This window comes from Gambusia affinis, linkage group LG03, assembly GCF_019740435.1.
Source record: "Gambusia affinis linkage group LG03, SWU_Gaff_1.0, whole genome shotgun sequence".
NCBI classification, from domain to species: domain Eukaryota; kingdom Metazoa; phylum Chordata; class Actinopteri; order Cyprinodontiformes; family Poeciliidae; genus Gambusia; species Gambusia affinis.
Window position 1 is genome coordinate 2,262,543 of NC_057870.1, and position 14,809 is coordinate 2,277,351.

Here is a 14,809-nt window from a genome sequence, read left to right on the forward strand (position 1 = left end):
CTCTTTGTTGTTGCAGCACCACCACAGTTGATTTTATGTCATTGACCTATTTTTCAGGACTACCTGTTCTGATAGTCGGACTAACACTGGTGATATCAAGGGGCAAATACAAGTCACATGATCACTGCTGGCTCAGTGTGCAAACTGACACCATCTGGGCCTTTGTGGGACCGGTCATATTTGTCTTGACGGTATGTATTTATATTGTGAGCTGTTCATCTGTGCACTGCAGGTATGCTTCAGTCACATGTACTGTTCATGCATGGATTAAAAGCTTCTTGACGCTGTTTATGTCAGCTCCTGATTTGTATTTTATTCCTGACAAAAATGTGGAATATTTGTTCACAACACGCTGAATGCAAAATGACATCTCTGCAGTCCAACTGCAGCAACGACAATGGCAGTAAGATTTAAAAGAACCTTATAGGAAAGAGCTCAAACAGCTAACTCGCAGTTTCACCCCTTCCATTCAAAACATGAGTCTTCACAGAAGTGCTTTCTGCTCCAGGTGTGTGCTGAGATCTATTTTGGTGCAGCTGAATGCTCCCGTCAGCTTAAGACCAAGTGGCTCTGCAGTGACACGTTGTTACCGCTGTTGTGTTCTGCCCGCAGGTCAATGCAGTTGTGCTGTGCCGCGTTGTCATGGTGACCGTCTCCAGCGCTCATCGCCGCGCTAAGATGCTCAGTCCAAGCTTTGCATCGAAAATGCAGACCTTTGACCTCACCTGGTGAGACACAAAAACATCTCTGCCTCATTCCTTCACGAATTGTTTCCTGCTGTCTGCCCACGCTCCTCCACACACACATGCACCCACACACTATTTTCCTTTTTTGCTTGAGGAGCACTGGACTCAATGGAGGCAGTGTGTGAGACCGGGAGTTTACTGTGGGAGTTACAAGGTTTTATCAACTTAACACCTGGCCTTGGCACAGTTGTTTGTCTTTTTGTCAAGCCTTTCCTCTGCCACGGCTGTGTTTGCATTGTATTATTCATACTGCTTGGTATTAGAAATGCACCAATCCAGTTATTTTGGGTTTTAGTCTAATCTTTATTGTTTTATTTTTAAATTTAAATCTCTGCCTTTACTAAAATGTTCAGATCCACAACATTTCACACATCATAAAAAAATTTTCTCATTGCTGATAGCACAACACAAGCTCAACTGGCAAAAACAACAAAGAAGACAACAGGAAGGAGGAGGATGATGGTTTGTTTTTTGTTTTTCGGACAATGTGCAGCTGCTTCACCACAGCATCACAGTTCATAAGACGTTGTGTGTCATTCCAACATGTTCAATCCAGAGGACTGTAAAATCGGCATTTACAATTTTCCCAAAATGCTATTCAGGTATTATGTAGCATTTATGCAGCTCCTTTTACTTGTTTACAGCACTTGTTGCTCCAACGCCTGAATAAGACGCCAACGTCTTCTCTGATTGGCTGAACTATAAATACATTTCACATGACTCCTTACATCCGTGGCTGGCATGATTTTTAATGACTGATTGCTTGAACAACCTTATTCACATGTGACTTTAATTTCATTTCTTAATTAATGGTAACAATTCAATTGCAAAATTGTGTTGTTGTTTTTTTTCAAAATTAGCATCAGAATATAGACAAAGATTTACACACATTTGTAACGCAAACATGGCTATTATCAGTAATTATTCTACAATTGTATGCATATTTCCAGTATTATTTATATTTGTAAGATTCATAACTGGATGATGAGCCATGTGGAAAAAACTTAGACACCTCATCAAACATGTTTAAAGAAACATTCACGTGTTGTTCTCTAATCATCTTTTATCTCCTGAAGCAAACTGATTTATTTACATCTAAATGCCAAAAATTATCCTCGTGTCACTCTTTACAGAGATAAAGAGAAATGTGTTTTCTAACTGAGGAAGAGGTTAGGACACCCTGCCCTCTGATAGTTAGTGAGAAGAGTGTTTGAGCCGTCCAACGGCATCAGCTTGAGGAAAGTTTCCCCTCTCATCACCAACTTTGACTGTCAGGACTCTCAGTTCGTTAACATTCAGTCAATTGTCTTGACAAATTTCTGAATCAGGGCAAATTCAGAGCGGTGTCTGTGGTGGTGCTGGCCGTGATGTGCTTCACGATGCTTTCAGCTCCATGCTTCACAGCTCAGTTGTTTGGATTAGTTGATTCTAGTTTAATTATTATTTTGCTGTCCTTAGTTTCTTATTTGATTGATTAGCCTTCTGCTTTACCTTAGTTCAGTCTTTTCTTAAGTTTCTCTAGTTTTGTTAGCTCTACTCATTCTTTAACGTTAGATTCATTTCCTGGCCCCGATGCCATTTTCTTTCTCCCCTCATCCCTGCAATAAGTCTGCCAGTCAGCCCAGGTAATTTGTCCCATCATTCATCATCATCTGTGTTTGGGAAGCAACTCCCACCAAAGAAAAAAAATAAACAAATACTTGCAGCACAAATTTTAAACCTAAACATGCATATAGAAAACAGCCACCTTGCCACACATACTCAAACCTTTGAAAGTTGTTTGGTTGTTCAAATGCAGAAAATGCCACACTCACAACATTTGTGTTTATGATAAAAGGAAAAAATGTCAAACAGAATGTTCCTAGCAGCCTGAAATTGGATTTGTGTTTATAAAGCCTACTTTTAAGGAGCTCTTCCACCTTTACATTTTTACTGCAGGTTTGTTTGCAACTAATGGAAATGCCACAATGCCATTCCTTTCCCTCTGTAGCCGTTTCACTTCATTTCCTCCCAAACAGCGGATGTATGTGCCAGTTTCAGCAATTCAGGAGAGAGGAGGGAAAACAACTTTCAGAAATAAAGAGAAGAGTGAGTCGGCTTTGTCCTTGCTGACACAGTGCAGCTGAAAAACTCAATCTCTCCATCCAGGTGCAGCAGTGTGACAACAATGGTGGTTTAAACAAAGGCAATGTTTTCTGCTTTGCCCCATGAAATGGTTATTGGCCGTATAAGAACTGAGATCACTGAAAGGATGGTTGCAAAGGAGCAGGAGAATAAATGCAGTCGGGTGGAAAATCTACACAGAGATTTTTAGTGTGGCTTCAACAGGGAAACATCCAACAATAAACTGTCTTTACTATACGTTCAATAATTTTCTTTTCTTTTTAAGACCTCAAGAATAATAACCCACACGAATGTGAGGCTGAATATGTTTTAACGTGATGTATATGAAGGAAAATAAGGACAACAAAATAATTGTTGAAGACTTTCTTTGAAAAACGTCCATGTATCAGTGCATGCTCGGTACGAGGGATTGCTATAAGGTCAACGGACAATACAAGCAATTGTCTCTCAACACTGTGTGCTCATCCAGGTGGAGTGAATGCTGCAGGTCAGTGACTCAATACCATCTGATGGGTTTCCTTAGATTTAAAATGCACAGTCTGATAACGAGGAGCAAATGTGTGATTCGATTGAATTTTTTATTTTATTTTATTTATTTTTATTTTTTTGGTAAAGTGGCTCCAGATGACATTTGTTGTGAATTGGCTCTACATATATATTTTGTTTTTCAGTTCAATTTGGTTTGTAGCACCAATTCACACAAAATGTCCCAAGACACAAAATTAACAGATCCAATCTTTGTATGTAATATATGTTGACCTTAATCCAATCAAAAAGACAAATTCATATTAAGTTACATACATTCCAGTTTGATCTCAGTTATTATACTAGATCACTTCTTAGGCCAGTTGATAAAAAAGAGATCTGTTCATGGAAACCAAGCTAACTGCATCCAGTCACTGAAAATACAGCAATTGCTCCTCCTGAACAAGCATTTGGCAGCAACACATTATTAAATGCATTGAATCTTTATATTTGCAGCAATTCTCATAAAGATAGCATTCAAAAGTCCATTTATTTCAGTAACTCAATCAACTAAGATACATTATATAGATTAATTAGACAAAAACTAATTCACAAAAACTAAACACTATAAGGATGTGAACTTTGAATAGGCCAGATTCACTTGTGAGTTTTGGGTCATTCTGGATGATTCACATTCAGTACTTCCTGTGTTCTGGTGTCCTAACAATTTTTGACTTAATCTGAATCAACCGAAGATTATTATATGTGAAGTTCTCTCTTTGTCTCTTTTGAGGTCATCACTTGAAGCTGCATGTTGTTACTACTGGTTTTAATTGATTATCCAGAGACTTTTGTCACTAAGTGTAACACCTGAACCAACTCCACAGGGTTAATGCTGATCCTGTCTCTGTGTGCTCTTAGGGCTGTGACCCGTCCGATTCTCATCCTGCTGCCTGTTCTGGGTCTGACGTGGATGTGTGGCGTGCTGGTCCATCTGTCTGTAGTCGTCAGCTACATCTTCATCATCCTCAATTCCTTCCAAGTAAGCAAGACTGAAGTCAATTCTAATATGCCGTGTATATTAGGGATTATTTGAAAAAGGCAAGATGAAAAAAATTGTGTGACATCACTATTGTCAAAACAATAGGCATGCAACAGATGTAACCTGATATCAATGTTTTTTGTTTGTTTGCTTTTTTAGTTAAACTATACAACAAAGTACAATTAAAACTTTAACATATGACACAGAAAGTGTGGTCTGGTAAGAACCAGTCCTTGTTCTGTTTGAGGGTCTGGGCTTTTGGTTGTTGAGAAACAATTGCTTCCCAAAGGCGTGGCCTCTATTGAGGTTTAAAATTTAACCCAGTCACTAACGTTTGCCGGTAATTAGCCAGTTTGACGATCAGAAGCTTACCAGAAGTTGCCAGCGCTGTAAACATTGATCCTCCACTATGAAGAGAGAAGAGCCGATCCAAACAGGGCGGATCTTAATTAACAGCTGTGCTCCCTGTAGTCTGTGTCGGAAGCGTGACCCAGCAGAGACTGAACGGTTTTGTTCAGTTCCTCGGCTGCCACTGCTAAAACTCCAATCAAACTATAGTTCTGAAAACCAACATCACCGTTCACGACTTCTCCTTCTGTTCGCTGATTGACATGGTAAAAAAAATCCACCAGACTCTGCTGTAAGCGAGAATTTGTTGGGGTTTTTTGCAGAATTGCACTGGAAGGCTGAGGTCAAACTACAGAAAGTGTAATTTCTTAGGTTGAAACTGTAATTACAAACATAGTTTCATCATGGACCTTAAACTTCTGAATAATCTGTGGAGTTGTGGTCACTGGAGCATCAAGCTGCTTGTAGATGGTCTGATAACCTTTACCTATAACATCTGCTCTAATCTTTTCTCTAATGTAGAACAACTCACTTATTTGTGGCCCATGTTCAGTGAGGCGCACAAACTGTCACCAAACAGCTACATTTCCATTACCATCACAAATGTGCAGAAATCTTTGTCTGTTTTCTGTTAAAAAAAAAAAAACAAAACAAAATATAGCAATTGTGGTGTTCCTACGAAAGATTTGCAATTAAAATGGCAAGTGAGTAATTTTGTGAATGTGATAAGTCATTAAAAACCAAGCCGCGTTGTGATCCTCCAACTACATCCTGTCATCTTTTTCTTTGTAGTTTCATCCAGTGGCAACATCCTGTTGTTGATCATGTGACCTGTATGATGGGAAAAAGTGCTTCCATTGCAGTTTTGTGAAATAAACCAATTTCAGTATGGCTAAAAAAAACATCTCATTCTAGCGCCAAAACCTTTTTATCAAAGCATTCATTTTTTGTTTATTTAATTGGTGTTTTTCCATTATGCAAATTTATTTTCAAAATGTCAAATTGTGCAATTAAATAAGTAGTGGAAACACAGCTATTGACTACTGGTCACCCTTTAAATAGGCAGACTGACTGGTTAGGAGATTTTTAGGAATTTTCTTTAATATTAATGTCAGTTCAAATTAGTACTTTGTGGCTTGCTCGGATATCAAGAGAGGTGTTCCAACAATTTTCACATATATATGTGCAAGGGTTTTCAGTATCCAAAACATATACTAAGTTTTCAACAATACACCTGCCTTGATTCAGTAATACCCTCGTTGTGAAACAATATTTATTATTTTACAGCAGAAAATCATGAGTCCATGTATTTATATATGATGTTTAGTACGTAGTTTGGTGCTCTTAGCCAGACATGATAGCTTCTTCTAATTAAATTTATGCATTTTCATGGTATACATGATTTATCTATTTTCATTCATTTGCTCTATGTTGCTTCAGAAGGCTGTTACTTTCACATTCAGATCCATTTCAACATGAAGGCTGTTGGCAAAGCTTTGAACAACTTTACATCTACATCCACCTCTCCTCCCCAGATAACATGGCACTCATTTCCTGCGTCTCACATGCTTCCTTTGCTTCCTTCTTTTTTCATATAAATTCCCCCTCCATGTTTTTATTGTACTTTTTCTGTTATGTCCCTTCTTTTTTCTTTTTTTTTTGCTTGCCTCTCCTTACCTCTATCGTCCCTATTTGCTCTTCCCTGGTCTTTAATTAATCAAAATGAGTTAGCCCTTGGGTGACCCCAGAAAGCTGCTAGTTAATTTAGATTTACTGCCAGTGTCCAGTTGAGGCCAGATAACACTACAGTAGGAGTTCTTCCTCATGGTGGTAGGAGGATGAGGCAGAGCCAGCAGCTTTCCTCCTAACTAATGAAACAGGAAAAAAGAAGAAGAGTTGAAAGAGCCAATAATAGAGCATGTGCTTAATAAGCTCCGGTAGTTGTTGGACATACTCTGGAGTCTCAGACATGTATTTTAAGCATTGTCGTTGTCCCCACGAGTTGAACCGTTTGAGCAGGTTTCTACCTCTGTAACACATGAAACATGAGAATCATGATTTCTGCAACAGAAACTCTCACAGCTCAGTGTTAGGGTGGTCTTCTTCAAGGTTCTGGGTTCAGTTCTTGTTCCTGCTGATGAGCAGCACACTCCAGGAACTCGCATAGGCCTGTAAAAGGGCCCTCAAGTTCTAAAAAGGGAAACAAACATTTTAAAAGACAAATTGAGCATTTTTGTACTTGTTGGAGACGTTTACATCTTTCACATCAAACCTTGTCTGTGTGTTTCATTTTGACATTGTTTTGATAGCAAAAAATAAATGTGGGTCTGTAAAACTAGACAAAAAAGGAAATTAAAACAGAATATATATATATATATATATATATATATATATATATATATATATTAATTATTTAAAATGCTTACTACTGAAAAGCTTTTCCCAAAGGGAAACTTTTCATAAGAAGCAGGAGCTTCATCCCACTATAACCCTGATCAGCATCCATGTGGTAAGCTGTAAATCTTCTGAATCCTCTTTCCAGAGCACGGGGGGCTTACATGCATTAAATAAATTTAACAATTTGAACTTGTTCACAGTTTTAGAAAACAGTTTTGTTGATTAAATTTCCACACTGGATCAATAACTATGTGGTCAGGGTTGCTATAAGCCCCAAAAGCTTTACCTCTAAGGTTCCTCTAACAAATCCATGTTTCTTAACTATTATTTCTATAAACAACCAGTCATCAGTTCTGCGTACAGAAACACCTAAATGAGGTAAAACTCTGCTGTGGATGACGGTAGCAGCTAAAAACAGCCTCTTCCTGTGTTTGTATGAGGGTCCATTAACATCACAACATTAGAACTGGGTTTGTTGGGTTGTTGGTTGTTTTTTTTTGTTTGTTTTGTTTTGTTTTTTTAGCCGCCATGTAAAATCAATTTTGTACTGAGGCTGTAAGCAAAGATCCCGGCTGCATCCAAAAAACAGAGAGTGTGTTTGGAAGCACGTGGAGCACAACTAGCTTCTGAAATCCTGCCTGAAATACAAAAATAAAATTTTTGTATTTATTAACAGAATCACATGCAAAACACAAAATGACTTGTTGATCAGTATTTAAGATTTTTGCTAATCCCAGTCTAAACAAGCCTGCTGATTTTAACCAAGTTTGAAACAAATGCTCCCATTTTCCCTCAGTGGGAACTTTTAAGGCACTCTCATTTGAAAATATTGGTTTTGAAAGTCTTTGTTGATAGAAAATATTTGGACATATGCATGTTTAATATTAATTGCAACAACAGTAAAAAAAAAAACTATTCTGAAATTACAGAATGTTTTTTTATTCAGCATGAGAAAAAAAATGTAAATTAAACAAAAAGACTGTAAAAGGTGCACTTTGTTTGCACTCTGACTTGAAGCACAAGTCAGAAAATTCTTGCCTTTTGCTTTGACAATAGTTGAAAACAGCCTCTGTGTTATTATCCAACATCAATATTGGAGACACAAAAAAGAGGTGAACACTGCAGTTGCTATCAGGAAATATTGCCACATGTTCTTATATTGTTGAATCTTATTGTTGATGTTCTTGTTGAATTCCTGTTGTGGGTGGAGATTTGCACAGGTGAACACAATCTGCTAATAAAAGGCCACAGGTTGCTCTGGTGAGCACTGCACTCAGGCCAAACAAAACTGAAGGCCATGTTACTTTTCCTTTGTCACGACCCGGCATTTCCAGCTCTTTAAAGATGGCAGCGTCACGGGTTTTATGGAAAGACCTGGGAATAAGTTTAAACAATTCATAGAAAATAATTCTTCTTTCAAGTAAGAGCCAACCTTGCCACCGCAGTCGCAAAGCATTGATAATTGGGTGGAGGGAAAACATTTCTACTTATCTCAATGTCTGGATAAACTCAAGGCCAACAAATATCAATCCCTGAAAAATAGACCATTTTATAATTTGTCTGCCAAAGATGTAGCCTCTGTTGTTTAAACCTAGGCCACCCATTGTGGACTGAAAACCAGACTCTCCTGAATCCAGCGCAGCGTTAAAGGAAGCACAAATGAGTCGAAGTGAATTCGCAGTGAATGCTTTTCTTTTATTAATGGAGAGAAAAAATAACATAGTTTTGCAGAGGTTGCAACGTGGAATGGTAAATAGAGACATACTGTCAATAAAGGTTTGTTTTCTATAGCTTGTTCATTATTTCTCCTATCCACAGGGCCTGTATATCTTCTTAGTGTATGCTGTTTACAACAGTGAGGTAAGAAGGCATTCAAGTTCGTTTTAGAGCTGCTGCTGGATCTGCAACTAAATATAAAAAAGAAACTGTATATTTGTACAATATGTGAGGACAAAAGGAGTGAGAATAAAACCTGAATCTGATTTAGGTGAGGAATGCCATAAAGAGGATCAAAGAAAAGAGGAAGGCTCTCTCTTTCACGGTAAGTAGATCCACAACATCCACGCAGAGCTGTGCATGTCATGATGTATTTATTGTGAAAATGTGCAAAAAAGAAAAAAAACATTCTGCACAATTTCAGCTGCTAGGCTGTAACACACTTTTCATAAGGTATCATTTTGATTAAGATGCTTTTTTTTTAAAGATCTACATGGTGTCCCCCTGAAAACGAGCTAAACCTGGTGGTACAAGCTGTCATCCGGTGGCCCGCTGTGTTTTTGAATTAAAAAATGCTTTAAGTTGACATACAATTGGAAAATGTGACCAGCTAATTATGTGGTGCTATTTTAATACAGTTAAAATACATACAATTAAAATAAATGTGAATGTTTTTTTTTCTTTTTTGCTGTTTTTGTTGTAGTTCATAACCCCACTGAGGGAAACCCTGATCTAAAACTTTTATAGTCCAGCAAAACAGCAAAAAGAGAAGAAATGTGTAACAGAGAAAATGACTTGTGTTTTGTAGAACTGCTCCCATCCTACCAGCTTCCTTCCCTCCCAAAGGGTTCCAACAACCTCCTGGAGCCGGAGCCCCCCAACCTCCTCCAGCCTGGAAACTAGTGAGAGCTCTGGACCCCTCAGCTCCACTTCCACATCACTGGTCATCAAGAACGGTACGCTACACGTAACATGCTCTGGGTTCCACTGGTTACTCGGTAGAACATCTCTGACTGGGAAAAGAACATGTTGGCCCACCAGGGATGACACCACCAATGTTCCTAAAAAAAAGAAAAACAAAAAGGAAAATCCCATTTCTTCAGATGAGACACAAGGAAAATTGTCTCTCAGGCTAAAAACCGTCTTCAGCTGGTAAATTAGGAGGCATGAAAAGGAAAAACTGTTCAGCTTTTAAATCAAACTGTTTTTTTAATATGAGAGCAGATCAGTTAAGATCTGTTAAGAGACCAGATTGGACTGATCCGTGGGAGTATGTGGTTTGTGTACTAACAACACAATATGTGAACAAAGGTCACATTTAGTCCTGATGCAACCTGAACGTTCAGTGGGCTTTACTTGTTTCATGTGATTTGCCAGCAAAAAATGGTGATAAGTTCTAAATAAATGATGCATGGTTTACAAAAAAAATGTTCAAATACAACCCAAAATTTTGTCAAAGCTTGTTGACAAAATGAGAAACCTATGAGAGAATAGTTTTCATGGCACTGCTTTCTGCATTTAGGTATGTTAAAGAGGCATTTCTGTGTGTTTTCCAGGCACAAGAGCACAAGCAACTAACTATGTTAACTCCAGTTTTTTTATATATGTGATTTAAAAGAAAATTGATTTTGTAATGTTGCGCTTTGAATTTAGGTCTTTGTCTCTTCAAAGACGCCAGCTCTTTCTGAAGCTCCGCCTTCAGGAAGTCATCACAACATGGCTCCTCTATTAACTCTTTACCAAAGTTCGTACCAGCGCTGCACTGAGAGGTAGCTCCTATAATGACCTCAGCAGATGAGCGCTTACATCAGGTGTTTGCTAAGTGCTGCTGGCTAGTCTGACATGTGTGATGGAATGAAAGCCACACTCTGTGTGTTTTTAATGAGGGAATAACATTTTTACATGATGTGAAACAAAACAAAACCAAAAAAAAAACTATTTTACATAATACTGCCTCTTTAAGAGCAGCAGCTGAAAAATCTAAAAATATACTTACTATTTTACCAGCACAAAGAATTACTGCTCATTATATGAAGTCTTATTAGTCCCACACTAATAAGACTACTTCAGAGAAATGATTCTATGTATCTGTGCTGGATGTTTATGTATTTCCTGGCAGCTCTACTTCTTTGTGCTCCACATGTTCTAAATGGTGAAACTTTTGAGTGCGACTTGAAGATTGCTTAAAAGTTTTTAGTTCTTTGGTAAAACTTTGTAACAAAGCAACGAGACAACAGACCTTCAGCTGAGTGTGCTTTTCTCTCTGTACTCTGTACTTAATGAAGAAAAACTAATACAACGAATGCACAACAGTTATCTCCTATTCAAGAAGCTGAAAAAAAAGGGACATTTTTTTTTCAAACACCAGCATTATTGATCTTCAAAAGTTCATAATTTACGCGACTGAGTCGTATTAAAGTTGGTTTGATATTAAAATGACATAAGACCGCTTTGTACACTGCAGCAGTAGATTTTGGCTCATCAATTGCATGAAGATTCTCTGCTTTTCTCTGAAGTAGGAAATGCAGATATCAATTAGTACATTTAATTCTCCTATAGTTTTTATCTTATTTCTAAATGCGCATATATTTTCTGCTGGCAGCGCAGTCCAGAAAAGTTTGAATAGTAAATCTCAAAACATTTTCATGTCAGCATCAGCTCTAAAAATGCCTAAATGGTGTCATGACCTCAGGGCTACCAGCAGATACAGTGTTCAGGATTTCATCTTTTCCATTCCTCCTGCAAACAAAAGAAGAGAAGAATAAGAAGTTTGTCGCTTCTATTTTAAATCAAAATTCTCCAAAAATTCTCCGTCTTTGGACAGGTCAGCAGTTAAAGGTAGGCCTGTTTAATACCGGTACCTTTTTACTCTCTTGCTTTGGCAGTTTGGGAAGAATGTGTATTTATTAGTTTTGTTGAAAACTCAACTAATGTGCCTCAGAGACAGAGGAGCAGCTCTAAAAATCCTTTAAGTCACGTCTGAAGACCCTTCATACTGGCTGACTGCTCTTCAGATGGAGACTGAGGGAAGGGAAACAACCACAGACCTAAAGTTTGAAATGATCCTTTAATCCATCATTGGATTAGAGGCTCCAAATTAGATTTCATTAGCCACCCCCGTCCCACGTCCTTGCTTTATGTCAGTGTTCTCTATATAATAAGTGGCTCAGAAGGTAGGAGTTTATTCTGTAACAGTGTGTTATTGTTTCGAACCGCTGTTCCGTCTGTCTCAGTCTTTTTGTCCTTGGGCGTTTGTCAGTCTGCCTACAAGGTAGCTTCCCACCATCAATGTGTGAATGTGTTCACAAATGGGTGAATGACTGAATGTAGTGGAAGGCGCTTTGGTGTCCTTGGACTTGATAAAGAGCTGTAAAAATGCAGACCATTTACCATTTACTGTGGCTCAGGAAAGCATTCACAGTGCTTCACTTTTTCCACATTTTATTATGTTACAGCCTTATTCCAAATTGTACTAAAGTAATTAACCCGTTTAATCCCACCGGCAACAATTGTGGCCAGACATTTTTTCTAACTTCTGGAAGGTCTAAAAGAATTGTTTTGCCTTTTGGCAGCTAATTGAAGTTTTAAAATAAAAGAAAAGAATGTCTACGCTAACCAATATCAATTTCATGTGTGCAGTGTGAAAGGTCACATGACCAGAACTTTTTACTTCCTGCCTGTGACGCTGGAGGTAAATGTCAGTCACAAACCTGTACAACAGGAAGTCAGTAAAATATTTAAATAAACAAATATAAATAAAATATTTTGAACATATGTTCTTTGAAGTGTTTTTGCTGATATAGAAAGAAAATTGTCTCCCTTCATTCATCTTTTGATCATAAGAAGAGTGAATGTAGGCATGGCAACAATTATTGTGGCTAGCATGATACATAGACAGCACTATGCTATGTGTCAATGGTTTGCTGTTTATTCTATATACCTTGTTGTTCCCACACAGCTTAAAACTATCAGATATTTTAGATCTGATAGATCTTAGGAACATCAAAATGATGTAATCATCACTGTCATTCCCACAGTTGGAACCCTCCCCCCAAGGACAGAGCCAAGGTGAAGTGTTTGGTCTGCTAAAACAAGAAGAAATTCATCCTAGTTCCACATTTCTTCATACTAATATTTTCACCTGAGTTTGCCTCATTGATGAAATGACTAAATGAGGTCAAAGGTCACTCGGCACATTGAGACAATGACATCTGCAGGATGTGATATTGAATGTTTATGTATCTAAAATATTTCTGAACACTCTTGTAACCATTCTGTGTTGTAATAGATTGCATATGTCATAATTTTTCTTATTTTTTTATATGTATAAATAGGTCAGATTTCTGTTATTCAGATTATGCAGTTTCCCACCGGCAACAATTGTTGCCAATGATAAAATCTACATTTTCACTAAAGTAACCAACATAAAATGTAATAATTCATAAATATCATGTGTTAGGGAGGTCCAAGCATTGAAATGCATGCACTTATTTTGCAGGAAAAAATTTGGGATTAAATGGGTTAATTAGAATTGAAAACTAAGAAATCAGATTCATATAAACCTACACAAACTGCCATCAAGCTAAAAACTGAGACATTTCCACTGATCATCCTTGTGAAGTCTTTATGGTCAATTCAACTGATTGGACTTGATTATGAAAAGACCTGTCCGCAGTTAACAGAGCAGGTCAGAGGTCAAACACCAAGCATGAAGTCAGAGGATGATCTTGAGGCACAAATCTTGAGAAAGATCCAGAAACATTTCTGCTGCTCTGATGATCCCACTGAGCTCAGCGGCCTCCGTCACTGGAAGCAGCAGGACTTTTCTTGAACTGAGTGATCGGGTGCAAAGGGCTTTAGTCAAGGTGGAGACCAAGAACTTGATGGTCACTCTGTTGGAGCTGAAGGGTTCCTTTGTGGAGAGAGGAGAGCCTTCCAGAAGGAAAACCATCTCTGGAGCAATCCACCAATCAGCCTGGATGTTAGTGAGCATTAATAAAAGGCTCATGGCAGCGAGTCTGGAGACGGAGCTCAGGCCAAGAGAAACAAGATTCTCTGCTCTGAGGAGACAAAGATGGAATTCTGATGTGAATGCCAGGCATCATGTTTGGAGGAAATCAGACACAGATCATCATCAGGTCAATGCTGTCCCTACACTGAAGCACGGCGGTGGCAGCATCATGCTAGGGGGATGTGTAGCAGCAGCAGGAAGGGGTAGTCTAGTCAGGATAGAGGGAAAGATGATTTTCATCCAGAGACATCCTGGATGAAAACCTGCTGCAGAGCATCTTGACATCGGTTCAAGCAGGACAACGACCCAAAGCACCCGGCCCAGATCTCTAAGGCTTCAGAACCTTCCTGGGAATGACCTGGTTATTATCTGATAGGACATCTGTGAGATCTGGAAATGGCTGACAGACGCCTCCATCCAACCTGAACATGGAGGAGTCAGTTCCCTAAAGCATGATGCATCCCCTTACCCCCAATTTGGCACCAAGATAATAAAGTAAATGTATCAGTAAAGGCATGTACAACTGACAGATTTCATTCTTTTCCTGTTGGACTGTTTACATTTTAGCTCTTCTTTGTGTTCTAAAAAGCTTTGTATTATATTCAGGCTGACTTACTTTTTTTGACCTTGAATAAACAAATATGTGGAGAGACAAACCCAAAGCATTCAGCTGAAATAAATGATTTCTTCTGCTTCTTTCAGAGAGTTTCAAAAAGGAAAGCTTTGTCAGTTTCTCTTTGAGACACGCATCAGGAAACCAAGTGAGTAATGTTTGGACCACATTAACATTTTCTAAAATCCTAAACAAAGCAACAACTAAGGAAACTGTTGATTATTTCTTTGTTGTAACAATGCTTCATGGCAGTCAGTCTTATTATTCCATTGGAAAGCTTGTTTATTTCCTTTTAGATGAAGACATCTTTAGAAGGAAAATGCATCTGTGGCCTAAGCAGCAGAGTT

At 38.2% G+C, this 14,809-nt stretch overlaps 1 protein-coding gene across 2 annotated transcripts in view; it reads left to right on the forward strand.

The window, feature by feature from the left end:
- adgrd2 (adhesion G protein-coupled receptor D2) overlaps window positions 1-14,809 on the forward strand; it is a 44,026-nt gene that overhangs the window by 22,268 nt on the left and 6,949 nt on the right. For both annotated transcript variants that reach the window (XM_044110638.1, XM_044110637.1), the window contains 7 exons: window positions 58-191; window positions 613-728; window positions 4,257-4,377; window positions 8,941-8,982; window positions 9,110-9,163; window positions 9,647-9,794; window positions 14,552-14,610. In XM_044110638.1, coding sequence (XP_043966573.1) covers window positions 58-191; window positions 613-728; window positions 4,257-4,377; window positions 8,941-8,982; window positions 9,110-9,163; window positions 9,647-9,794; window positions 14,552-14,610 — 674 coding nt within the window. The remainder of the gene's footprint in view (window positions 1-57; window positions 192-612; window positions 729-4,256; window positions 4,378-8,940; window positions 8,983-9,109; window positions 9,164-9,646; window positions 9,795-14,551; window positions 14,611-14,809) is intronic.